Source organism: Carex rostrata, chromosome 4, assembly GCF_964058835.1.
Source record: "Carex rostrata chromosome 4, lpCarRost1.2, whole genome shotgun sequence".
Lineage (NCBI taxonomy): Eukaryota > Viridiplantae > Streptophyta > Magnoliopsida > Poales > Cyperaceae > Carex > Carex rostrata.
The window spans coordinates 10,192,682-10,206,748 of record NC_135921.1 but is presented as its reverse complement, the minus strand read 5'-3'; the positions used below and the strand labels follow the sequence as shown (position 1 = coordinate 10,206,748).

Genomic DNA, 14,067 nt, shown 5'->3' with positions numbered 1-14,067 from the left:
TTATTTACAGAGTAGAACTAGGGTGTTCTTAAGCTCACCAAAGTGTTTGGTAAGCTTGACTCCAAAATCCGTCAAATCGGTTTCAAATAACGAATCCGAACCGTTAGAACCCGCCTATTTTACGTGTGATGCGTCTACATGTGAAATTTTTTAACTTTCGAATTAGTTTAGTATAAAGTCAAGCGGTCAAAACATGTTCACAAAATAAATGCACTAAAATTAATTTATTAACCTTCTAATTTTGACCAATTGACTTTATACTAAACTAATTCGAAAGTTCAAAAATTTCACATGTAGACGCATCACACGTAAAATAGACGGGTTCCAACGGTTTGGATTCGTCATTTGAAATCGATTTGACGGATTTTGGAGTCAAGCTCACCAAACACTTTGGTGAGCTTAAGAACACCCTAGTTCTACTCTTATTTACAAGGCAACCTTTTTTTTCCAGTGTCATTTTCATTTCCCTTCCCATCACCTCACCTAGCACCTATTCACTCTTCTCCACTTCTCCGGTAGCGAAATTCGAAGCGAAATTCAAAAATGGCTCCGGATCAACCCTTCCCAGTTCTCAAATATTTCTCGGACTTCATTGTTAGATTCGATCGTCTGCTCACATGCCCTGCTTGGTATAATTCAGTTTAGCCCCTCTTTTTTTACACTTTAACAGCCTACCTATTGTAATACAATAGGCTGTAATTTTTATTTTCTTTTGTTTTACCTTTTACGGCAGCAATCGCCAGCTTCAAGAACCCATGTTGCTAACCTGTGATCACATTCTCTGTCGGTACAATTGCAACCAATTTTATTCTCATAATTAATGCTTTCTTCATTCAGTCAAATATATCTATCTACTAATTTCTTCATGCAATCAAGAATATATGTATGCTAATTTCTAAACTAATTGTTACCTTTTAATTTAATTATAGAATGTGCATTCCTACTGGTAAAAGTGTCACATGTCCCAAATGCAACATAATTTCTTATTTCAAAGGTATGTGTCAAAGGCTGTATTTCTTATCTCTTGTCATGTTTCCTAGATGCCTCTTTATTTTCATTTTTTTTTTCTCAAGGTGAATCCCTTGAACTTGTATTTTCCGAAGCTGAGATCATCTCTGTTTTTTATTTTGGTGAAATTGCAGATGTCACACCGTCGATATTCATGGAAGAAATGATCAAGATATTTAAAGAAGCTGATAAATCGCTTCGTGATATTACTAGAGAATTAGTCTCTGGCAATGTTTCAAGTGCTGCTGAGAATTCTTCTACTTCCATGTGTGGAACCTTTCTCATATGCTTAATTTCTTAGTTCTATCTTAAATAAATTAGGATTAAATGTTAAAGTGTTTTAGTAGTTAATTCGACATAATCTTTTAGATTGGGTACGAGTAAGACAGAAATGTTGCCACAAATTAATTGGATAGGTTTTTGGTACTAATATCCATTATTTTATATTTTCCTTGAAAAAAATTCACAAGTAGCCTTGCTTTTTCTTGCTTTAGTATTATTTATCTATCTGATACATGTTGAGGTTTCTTAATTTTTTTTTCCCAGTGCTGCTTTTGTTATTTTTTCTTTTCTTATTAGATGAAACCGGTTTCTTCAATTTTTCTTCTGTTTTTATTGAACCGTTATCGAAGTTTCAAAATTTCATTGGTGATTAGGATCAAACGGGACCTAAATTTACTTTATATATGTATGATCGTGTGCAGGCCTGATGAAAGAAAGAAGCTGGTTTTGCTTGGCTGTGCTCGAAATCCATATGAGACGGTAAGCAATTGCCGCTTTAGATAGCAGAATACTCGACGAGGAATATGTCAGGGTTTGGGAGTTGATCTTAATGAGGTATGTATAACTAATTGATTTGGTTCGGTATTAGGTGCTTGTGGTCCCTTTTGCTTAGTCATATTTTGGTAATTGTTGCGAACTAGCGATGCTACAAAGAGGCTCTTTTATGGTTGTAGTTTCTTTTGTTGTGAACAGTATAGACTCGAAATATATTCTCGAGTTCTTTTGTTATGTTATTATAATTATATATCTTGCTCAACATTTTAACTGTCTCTACTAGGACCCAACTGCAATTTGTGGAAAAGGTTTTGAAATTAAAAACATAAGCCAAAATTTAAGATATTAGGTTTTGAGTAAATCAGAGACTTTTCTGATTTTCTCTCAGAATATTTGAGTATTGTAGATTTAGGGGATTGACATTAGACCCAAATTGGTTTTGGTTGGGATAATATTGTTATTTGGCATGTTGCATTTGCATCTGAGGAAGAACATTTTGTTGAAGTAGTCATATTTTGCCGGGTTCATTGCTTTTACGCAATTTTCCTGACATTACTTGACATAAGTTAACAGTATTCTCTTTTTGCTTCATGTCATTTTAATTTCAAGCTGTCACATTAGTTTATAAACAATGCAACAATACAAAACTCATTCTTCTACTGGTGAAAGATTATGGCTTGGTGAAAGCTGGATTGTCAAGTGCATTAGCAAAATACTTGAAAAACACAGTAATTAATGGGGCTTTAGTAAAATAGTTACCGCCTTTAAATAGTAAAAGAGGTACCGAAAGGCGAAATACTTAAAAGATAGGTCTGAGTTATGATAAGTGTGAAATTCAGAAGAAGAATTAGAGTTATACGGTTACCTTACTATAACTAGTGATCTAGACATGGATTCAAATCTTCTCATTTTCTCAAGAAAATGAGCACCCTCCTATTCTTCAATTTGAACCGTTCAAAAGCGATCAAACGGCTTCAATTACATTTGATTGGTTTTAATAGATTATATTGATATAAAAGAAAAAAAGTAATTAAAGCCGTTTGATCGATTTTGAACAGTTCGGATTGAAGAATAGAAGGGTGCTCATTTGCTCAAGAAAAAGAGCAGATTTGAATCCATCTAGACATGGTCTCTTTGTGCTCCATGTGTTGCCCTCATAATTTAGGAATAAAGTCATTTCTAACAGGGAGGACGATTAAAATACAACATTGATTTTGTGCTTCAATCATGTTTTACATTCTTATCTCTATTTTCAAAGTCTGGATAATCGATCCGAGCTGCATGCTCAACATAATCTTAATATTAAAATGTGCTTGTAGATCAAATTTTATATTTTTTAGAATGTATTTATTATTTTTTGAATTATATGAAAACTGTGATTTTGTACTTATTTAAAAATAATAAAAATGTTAATATATATATAATTGGGTCTCTAGATACATTTTAATATGAAGATCATGTTGAGTATTTCCGATTGACCATTGGATAAAAGTTGTAGTGATAATTTTATCCTTAAATTATTCCGCTTCGAAAACATAGTATGAGATCATAATTCAGTAGTCTAAATTTATTCGTATTTTGAATTTATTGTAGCGAGATCACATGCAACTAGTACCCCTAGTTTTTCTTTCTTTTCTGAATTTAATAAAGGCATGAAATTTAAGAGTTCGTTTATGGATTTTTCTTATGGCTTATATGGTAAGAAGTAAGAATTGTGGTATTATTACAGTGCTTAGGGGTGTCCATGGCATTCTTTTATATGTTTATTTAATTTGTATATTATTCGAAAATATCGGTAAGAGTAAGATTTTTTTTTCTTTAACTTATCTGATACGGATAAGGATAATAATTTTTTCCGTTATCTTATCCTTTTTCGTATAAGATAATTTTTAAAAATTAAATTATATATATATATATATATATATATATATATATATTTATATATTTGCATGAAGATGATACATGATACAATAAAGTTTTGTATTTTATTAAATTTTCATAATACAAATTAGTTGTATTCATTATTATTTTTCATTTTTTTCTTGTTTTGAAAAATAATTTATCGAAAGCACAAATCAAAATGTCAATGACACTTTTTTATCCATTTACCCAACCGTACCGTATTCGAAAAGATAGATAATGGTAAAGATTTTTTTCGCTATCATAACGGATATGGATATGAAAATGTCTCCACCCGATCTGTATCGTAGTATCATATCGGTTGATTAGTGCTACCCCTTACCTTTTTATTTTAATAAATATATAAATTTTAAATTAAATTTACAGAAGAAATATTTGGTTATTTGTTTATTTTACATTCCTTAAAAAATAATTAAAAATAATAAAAAGTTAGAGCTCATATTCAAATAAAATTAAACCACCTGAAGAGGCGGGATAGTTTAGCCTAGTTTAGCTTATTTTATCTTACTAGTTGCATGTGATGCCATTGGATAATAGTTGTATCGAGATCAAGTTGATCATTGAGTGATGAAACCTTTCTTCGTATTTTGAATTTATTGTCTTTTATTTACATCTTACAACACATTTACTAAAAAAAAAAATACAAGTTAGAATGTAAGGCTTGACTCATCGGACAAGGTTCAAATTCATAATTTAAAAAGTTGCTCTGATGATTTTAAACTGAATTTGCGAACTGCCTTGGTAAATTTAAGCTCATATTGATTTTTATTGTATGCACAAAAATACAAACAAATGCAAGAACACAAAGGGTGGCGCTTGGATATATATATTGAAACAATTTATTTAATTTGTATCCTTACAAGCAACAAAAAGCAAATTTAAGACATAAAAAAGTTGACCATCAATTGATTATACATCTCCATAACAATGAAAACATATAACTTTATTTTTACTTGTAGCTCTTGACATTCTCGTCTTTCATTTCATGAATTTGCATGTTGGGTTGGCTGAATATCAAAAATTTTTTTTTTATTTAATAATAATATATTAAGAGCTGAAAAAACAACGAATTCAAATCATTTAAACTTGTGAAATCATTCAAACTTATCTATTTCACAAGTCATGCGTTTATCTATCAAATTTATAACTTTTTGACTTAATTTAGTATTTAAAATCAAGCGGTAAAAAAAATATAAGCTAATTTTAATACAATAAGAGACATAAATGCGTTCATTTTTTTATTATTTTAATTGTTTTACTTTATACTAAATTATTTTTTATAAATTTATAAATTTGACATGTAAATAGGGGTGGCAACGAATCAAACCGAATCAAACTTATTCTAGTTTGAGTTTGAGTTTGAATAAGATTTGAATCAAACTGGGTTTGATTTGTCTCGAATAGAACTAATTTCTAATCGAATTAATTGCGAACTATACATTTTTCGAATCGAAGTCGATCAAATTACGAACTACAAATTTTTTTGGTAGCCTTAGTTATATCCAGTGTTTTAATAATCGGTTCTTATTCGGTATTCGGAAAGCCACCGCATACCGCATATACGGTATGCGGCCGCATATATGGATTTTTATTCGGATTTATATATGCGGTATATATCTACATTTTTTCTTAATTAATTAACTTAGTTGATGAATTAAACATGTACTGATCATGAATGAATGAATTACTCATTTCCTGATGAAGAATAAGATGGGTTTTACCAGTGGGACCCACACGCAAATCACAAAAATCAGAATTAATATCAGAGAAGTTGCTCAATTTGTAGCAAGTAGGAGTGTTAATAGAATTGTAAATAATTAATACATAGCCACGTGGCAGGAAGGAAGGCATCAAGGGAGTATTCGTCGGCCCAATATTCTCAGGCCCGCTACCATTTATTAATAAAATAATGAAACTATTGAAGAACGAAAGAAACCGTCCGATATAATCAATGGGTTTTAGTCCCACAATGCCAAACCAAAACAGAAGCATCGGACAGAAGCCTATAAAAGTAGCTCTAGGGGTGAGAAAGCATATAAAAAAATCAATTAACTGGGTTGAAGTCCGGATAAGGATTGAGAACAGATTTTCGGATCACATTCAATATTTAATCTGTATAAAATTTGTACAGAACCGAATATTCAACCGAATAAGTTATTTCTATTCGGATTTCTACTGAATACAAATATACGGCCAATTATACTGATTTTTAAAACACTGGTTATACCGGTAGTTTTTTTCTCGCGGAACAAAATTCACACGGTTTCCTTTTACCTTTCACGAATTCACACTAATGGATTATGAGCCAGTTCAAGATTTCCTTACCTTTTACACTAATGGATTATGAGCCAGTTCAAGATTTCCTTACCTTTTACGCTGCTGGATTGATTAAAATCACGGCATGAATCTAGTCAAATGGAACTTATTCCATTGTTAATTTGTTACGCTGCTGAAACATTTTCCTATTATAAGTTACCATTATATTAATAATTTTGAGCTGTGATATAAGTTTCGTTCCGCATTATTAAAAATTAATAGTTGAATTAATTAGTTGTATTATTTGAGATTCGAACCTAAATAGTTTGCGAATCAATTTCGAACGAATTATATCCAGTTTGAGTTTGATTTGAATAAGATTCGAACAGAGCTAATTTGATTTGTTTCATAATGAACTAATTTCGAATCAAACTAATTTTTTTGCCACCCCTACATGTAAACACATCACTTGTGAAATAGATCAGTTTCTCCGGTTTGTATTCATCGTTTGAAGCCAAATAATCTTAAGAACACCAATAAGATAACAAACACTCACTTGATAGTACACATTGAAGAGATAGGAAGTTGCAAGCGCTTTGGGGTGTTCGGCAACCCTCCTTGAGAGAGAAAGGATTAAGATTTTAATCTTTACGAAGGAACACTTGTTCGGTGATGTAGCAGGATTAAGAATGAAAATTTGTTACGAATCAAATATATCATGTAATATGTAATGACCAAATTACCCTATATCATTTTGTAATGCAAAATGATTACTAAAATATTCACGAATAGAATAAGTAATATTTACATCAAGCAAAAGAGAATATTGTGCCAGAATGTGCAAAAAGACTGGTACCAGCACAATAACAGAACCATCAACCAACACTATTAGTTTCTGATCTCCACTGAGTTCACTATCAAAGTTAAAACTAAATTAAAAGAGAAAAAAAATTCAGACTTTAAGTTAACAAAACTTTGAACATACAATCAAATACATTAACGCTAATAATCAAATCGATTGTTACTTTCTATCCTTATTCATGATCTGTGATTGCTTGTGCTTCAAAATCAATAAAAATTAAAACATCAACAAATTAAATTACACTGAGTCTTCCGACATACTGTACCAGTCCATTGGTACCGATTGGTACAGTTGAGAATAAGCAAATGTTGCCGACTGGTACACTGAATCTTATTTTGTTCTCTCTAGAAAAGACCAAATTAATAAACAAAATTATTACAGAAAGAAATTGATACAAAATTCACCTCAAAATCATCCTCTTTACTGCTTCAACATCAATTTCCGAGTGAAGTAGAAGTTATACCGTGAAAAACCAAAGTCACGAATCTCAATTTTTCATTCCAATTGAGAGAATTCTAAGCACCTAAAATATTTAGGAGAGATGAATATTGTTATTTCAATCAGACTATGCTAAATCGACACCTTAAAAAGAGCAAAAGCGATGTCACTTGTCTTCGCCCCCTACACCACCTGATTGTCTCAAACGAAGTTGATCTCTATTAGAAGAGCATTTTAATGTGAAGCTTCCTATGACATCAAATCAAGGAGTTCGTTGCCGACGAGCTCGCGACGAAGGCTGGGAGACAATCTTTTTCGTTTTCACTCGCATAGAGAAGCGTGCAGGCAAGAGTGAAGAAGACGATAGAAATTATAAACAAATGAAAAAAGGCTTAAGGAGCTCCTTGAAAACCGCTCAAGACGAGAGAGAAAGAATGATATAAAACAATTAAATAATAAAAAGTGTCCTCAGCTGAGGGTAGAATCGGAAAATAAAATATCTTTTTGAGTTTTAAGGAGACACAAAGGAGGGCTAATTCTTAAGGAGGAGGGGAGACTGCTTTAAGATTTGACACTAAGGAGGAATGCTTAATCTTCTCTAAGGAAGAGATGTTTGTTAGAATTAAGGTGGATTAAGAGGCTAAGGAGCTCTAAGGAGCCCAGCCGAACAGGTACTTCGTGTTTTCCTTGCTTGATAGTACACATTGAAGAGATAGGAAGCATGGAAAGTTGTCGTTGTTAAGCTCATAGGCATAGCAATTGCCTCCTGGTTGGATGGGCTGACAGTCAACAGCACCGCTCCGACATAGATTGTCTATGTCACCTTTAAAGTTCGGTCGGCTGTCGATCACAACACACCAAAAACTTGCCTGTACATTTTATTTTAATAGCACAGATTTATAATCTGTATGTTTTTCTTTATTTTTTTCTACTATGTTATTAAATTAATTTAGAGGTTTTAGATAAGTGTAGGGGTGTACAAAAAATTCGTAGTTCATGATTTAAATCGAGTTTGATTCGAAAAAGTTCGTAAAAAAATCGATTCGAGAAAAAATCGATTCGAAATAGTTTCAAATTAATTCAAACCAAATTCAAACTAGACCTGGTTCGTTCGAAATAGATTCGCGAACTATTCTAGTTCGAAATTCAAAGTAATGTGAACCGTTAATTTCCGCTGATGATTTATATTCGCTAATGACTTAAAAGTTCAAACATAAGGCCGCCCAGCCATAAGTCATAACTTGTAAGTTATAATTCTCACTCTCAGTTTTAAAACCCTAGACGACTTTTACCTCTCGCTTTCGTCAACTACGATCACTTTTCCTTGTCGTAAAAAAGTTCGTAAAAAATTCGAAATTAAGTTCATAAAAAATTCGATTCAAAATTAATTCAAATCAAACTTAGTTCAAACCAAACTCAAACTGGGATAAGTTCGATTCGGTTTGATTCATTTGCAGCCCTAGATAAGTGTATTAAAAGAGTTAAAATGTAAAATGCATAATATGTAACATGTAAAATTTGAACTCAACTCTTTACAATTACAAAATAATATTATAACTACTAAACTACATGCACATATTCCCAATTCATGAAGATTGAACCATATAACTAATTTTAAAGAAAAAAAAAATTAACTTTTACTATACAGAATTAAACCTTTTAAAGTTTCTGTGAAACGTAAACAACTTCCATTTTATTTTGTTGTTTATTTTCTCTATCTCCTCTTCAACTTTCAAGATGATATACAAAACCTCATGGTTTATTCTGCTATTCATAGACCGAGGCTTGGTGACGGTACGCATCTAGCCCTACTGAAAAAAATATATATATACTGCTCTAACAAATCCAATGTCCCCAATTTTAATTGATCAGATTTCTTTCAAATAAGAGGAAAAGATGTACTTAATTGATTGCAAAAAGGAGAGTATATCTTCTGTGCTAATCCATATTTTGATTCCAAAATGGAAGAAAAATAAACAAAGAAACAAAGTAAAAGAACTCTCAATGATATGCTTATTAATTTTTGCCGTATCAATTTTTTTTTATAACAAGTTCTATAAATAATAAATACAAATCCCGTGTTTGGGGATGTATTTTTGTTTCATGGACAAGAATGTATAGCGATTTTAATTCTGCCAAATTAATGGGTTAAACTTTAAAAGAAAGGGGAAATTTCATATATACCCCTTAAAAAATTAAGTTACTCTTCTTAATTTAAAAACTCACAAATTTATCTATTTTATTATTTTTTCTATTAAACTTATTTTAAATTTATAAATACCCATTTTACTCTTTATTTTAAATTTTATAACTACACATGATGGATATATTAAAATGTGCATGTAGATCAAATTTATATATATTTTTTATTTTTTTACTATTTATTAAGACAGGTATAAAAATTCAATGGTCTGAAAAACAACGATTTTGTAAAATACTTAATAAATATTAAAAAATTAAAAAAAATTAAATTTTGATCTACAAGCACATTTTAATATATCCATCATGTTGAACAGTTTTGATCGACTGTTTAAACTTTAAAAACTTTGAAAATATAGTATGTAATTCGGTGTCATACAAAAAAGTGGATCCCTCCTCAAATATAATATTCTTTAAAATATTTAATAATATTTCAACAGAGAAATTTCTAAATACAAAAAAATGATGGGTATGTTTTCAATTTCGCTTTTCTTTTATAAAATTTGTCAGTTTTAAAAGTTTCCGATCACTGCATCCTCGCCGCCTCGACTTGGAGTGCGTATTCTCTGGGATATCTCATATTTTGCGTGACCGACGTGTCCGGTGTCTATTCGGGGGTGACGCGGGGGCCAGTATTAGTTGAGCTTTGAGATTCGCGCAGAACGTATTGAAACGGTTGAGATTTTCTAAAAAGTCAGGCAAAATATGAGATATCTCAGAGGATGTGAATTCCTCGACTTCTCCGTCTCTGTCTGCTCTCTTTTCTCATTTCGCAGTTCCTCGTTCCCTTTAAACAAAACACAATGCCGCCGACTTCCCCTCAAAAGCTCATCCGATCCAAATCGTTATCGGATCCCTCCTTCGCCGCCTCCCCACCCATCCCCTCTCGCAAGAGCGATCGCAAGCGAAAATTCCGCGAGTTCCCCGATTCTGCCCCTGCTTTCAAAATCTCATCCGCCTCTGCTGGCGGGTCCCACAAGTCATGGACCGAGACCGAGGAGGTGGCTTTGCTCAAGGCGGCGGCACGCTTTCGTGCCCGAACTGGGTCGCCTCCCAGGACGCCCGACATGGAAGAATTTTTCGAGTCCGTTAAGAGGTCTCTTGGATCGGGTATGGATCAGGTTCGAGTTTTCTACAAACTCAAGAGGCTAAAGAGCAAGTTTCTTCAGTCAAATGGGCCCCTCAGCGGGCCCCACGAGCGGCTTATTTACAAGCTCTCTGAAGAGGTATGGGGATCTGATGCATCTGCTAAGCATGACAAAGTGCTTGAGGAAATGCCAAATTGTGAGGAGAGAGTAGAGATGGAGAATGGAAGGGTGAATTGTGCATTTGTCACAGAGGCATTGAGAGACTATTGGAGGGAGAATGAAAGGATGAATTCTGGGGCATTGCTCGAGGAAGGTTTGCAGTCTATGGACCCAGCTCGGGCAATGAAGCTTGAGATGAAATGGAGAGAGCAGGTGGAGTCTGATATGCGGTTGAAAATGAAGCGGCATGAGGTGTTCAAGGAGGTGTATAGTCTGTTGGCCTTTGCAGTTAAGAACAGTTGACTGAGGTAATAATAACTTTTCCTGACTTAAGTGGCATGTATTCTTGACAGTTTACTGTTTGATTTGGTAGATTGGTCTCTAAAACTTTAATTGGTTAATGATGCTAGATTATGGGGTTAATTTAGGATGATTGATCGAATTTGGGCTTCACCCAACATTTTGGAAATATCTATTAGGAGATGATTTGTTTTGTTGCTTTTGGAAGGGTATTTATTAACAAGCTGGGATGCTATGTGTACCAGCTGGTATGTAGTTTTATTTGGTGTTAGGGGAAGGTGGATACCAGGATTTAAAATATTAATGCGAGGTGTTTCACTCTGGACTTTGGCCATTATCCTACAACCTCACTGGTACCTTTGGGGGATGAGGCTAAATTGACAAAAAAACTTGGTGAAGTATTGAGTTAAACAATTATGGGCTAAATTGAAAAAAAACCCCGGTGAAGTATTGAGTTAAACAATCCTGGACTAAGTCATCCACCACTTAGTTTTGTGTCAGTGATTACTTTGCTTGATTTGTTTGATTGTGTATCTGTTTGTTTCATTAATGAAACTGGTAGGCCTTGCTACTTTTGCAAAAAAATAATAAATAAAATATGTCAGTTCTAAGTTCTACTTACTCGATGTTTGTAAAACCATTCTGAAAAGTTTACAGCAAATACTGAAGTGGAGAATTCCTATGTTTTCTTTAGGATGTCAGAGTTGTAGTTATTGTTAACAACAAGTGATTTCTTTTTTTAGAAAACTAAAAATATACAAGTGAACAAAAGAAAAGAATATTACTGAGTATTATTAATGAGCTTTTACTACTGGTTGTTAGTTTAGTAGAAAATATACAAGAGAACAAAAGAAATACAAAAGAAAAGAATATTACTGAGTATTAATAAGGAGCTCTTATACTGGTTGTTAGTTTAGTACAAATACTCCACAGGTTGGCTGGCTGTACTTGTAAGGTGGTGGTGTTGGGAGGGGGGGGGGGGGGGGGGGGGGGGGGAGGGTGTCAAGAATGTAAGTAGACTTGACAAGTTTTAATTTAGACAAAACTACAATTTGCACCTTCGATTTTTTTTTTTTAAAAATAGAAACAAATAGATTGATTTCAAAGGAACAAGCAACTACCACTTTTGATTTAAAAAGACAAGGCACTTTGAAATTTTGGTGTAATAAATATCATTTCCATTCCTCCACCGAGGCACCTCCTCAGTGGAGGTGTTTTTTGGATATCAAAAGTGATAGTTGCTTGTTCCTTTGAAATCAATCTATTTGTTTCTATTTGAAAAAGAAATCTGCACCTTCTGATATGAATAAAATTTTAAAATATATATGCTTATGTTATATTTTTTCAGAAAAATTGCTAAATATACTTATTCAAAATAATTTCAAAATTATGTTACACCATACAAAATTTTGTCCCAACATATCACATTTCCTAGGTCCGTCTCTGAAGGGTTTATATGCTGCATATTTTGAGGTATTGTATTGGATAAGAGTGGTTGTGGTGATACTGGATTATATGTAAGAGGGTTGAAAAATGCAGTTTTTGGGAACAGAAAACAGGTAGAACATGGTATTAATTTTTTTTTTTTCTAAACAAAAATATTGCAAGAGATTGATGTGAGGGAAAAAAAATTAAGGAGAGGAAAAGAACAATTCGGTTACATACATTGGATATTTAATCGTATGATACAATCTTTCATAATAAGGGTGTGTTCGGCGGACGGAAGGGAATAGGAATGGGAATGAGATTGCAAAATTTTTGAATTAAATTTTACTGTTCACGTGAGAAAAAAAAATTCATCTGAGAGCATGTTCGGATGTCAATTTTCTCTAGAAATTTTGATGGGTTTAGGCCAGATTGGATTGTAAACCCAGTTAGGTGTTCGGCTGTCAATTTTTTTCCCAAAATATTTCCTTCGGTTGTACCCATTCATTTCATTTTCAATACAATTGAGTGGGGATCAAAAATCGGAGCTCAGACTTTATTTTTTCCTGCCCCAATCTTCTCTCTCCTGCTGGGACCCACCCTCTCTCTTTTTCTTTTTCTGCCTTCACCTCACGTAGCTCTCTTTCATTTCTTTCAATTTATGTATATATAGAGTAAGGTTACGGTGCTATGGGTTGCATAGAGGGCTATGGTACTGCGGCTTAATATTCAAGTTTTCAAAATTCTAACGGTCGATTCGAACCATTCATTTCGTTCTTCATATTAATATGTGTTTGGAGATCAAATTTTACATTTTTTGAAAATTTTTTACTATTTTTTTAGATAGATAGAGAATCAAATATCTAAATGGTGCATAATTTTTTAGATCAAGTGATTTTCTACCTATCTAAAAAAATAGTAAAATTTTTTCAAAAAATGTAAAATTTGGTCTCCAAACACATATTAATATGGAGAACAAGATAAACGGTTCGGATCGACCGTTAGAATTTTGAAAACTCGAATATTGAGTCGTAGTACCGTAGCCTTCTATGCAACCCATAGCACTGTAGCCTTACTCGTATATATAAAGAACCACTAACCCATTTGATTTTGAATTGTGGGATTAATTCTATGTCCCGGATCCGGATTCTTTTTTCTTTGAAATTGCATATATTTCAGAGCATAAAAATCATATATTTTAATGTCAACTATTTAATTACCAAGAAGCACAATATATATGCTTCGGTACAATTTATTATGTCGAAACAATAAGATGCAAGAAATATACATGTGTAATTTTTATTCTTTGGTCAGGTGCTCTAGTAATTTTTATGATATTAAAGCAAGAAATTGTATGCTATATATTAGATAATTTTTTTTTGTAAATGTTTCTGATAATTTTTTTTTTTGCAAATGTTTGTAAAATGTTTTTTTTTTTAAATTTTTTTTGTAATTAGTAATATTAAATGTTTATTTCTTAAACGTTTTTAATTGTTTTTCTTATTTTGTTTGTACCATTTTAGTAATATTTTTTATTAGAAATGGTTCATCTTTTTAATATTATTATTTAATTTCATTAGTATAATTTTAAAAAATTTATGTTTATCAAATGTTACAATTTACAATCCATTAAAA

At 32.3% G+C, this 14,067-nt stretch overlaps 2 protein-coding genes across 2 annotated transcripts; both read left to right on the top strand.

Moving 5' to 3' along the window:
• Nucleotides 1-474: 474 nt before the first annotated feature.
• Nucleotides 475-2,008, top strand: LOC144553462 (uncharacterized). The gene is made up of 5 exons (XM_078301635.1): nucleotides 475-629; nucleotides 734-787; nucleotides 930-994; nucleotides 1,143-1,275; nucleotides 1,713-2,008. Exons 1-5 carry the CDS (start codon nucleotides 544-546, stop codon nucleotides 1,792-1,794), a joined length of 420 nt encoding a protein of 139 aa, XP_078157761.1. The 5' UTR covers nucleotides 475-543; the 3' UTR covers nucleotides 1,795-2,008.
• An 8,189-nt stretch (nucleotides 2,009-10,197) lies between these two features.
• Nucleotides 10,198-11,328, top strand: LOC144553627 (putative transcription factor At1g61730). The gene has a single exon (XM_078301876.1). It carries the CDS (start codon nucleotides 10,264-10,266, stop codon nucleotides 11,008-11,010), a length of 747 nt encoding a protein of 248 aa, XP_078158002.1. The 5' UTR covers nucleotides 10,198-10,263; the 3' UTR covers nucleotides 11,011-11,328.
• Nucleotides 11,329-14,067: the final 2,739 nt, after the last annotated feature.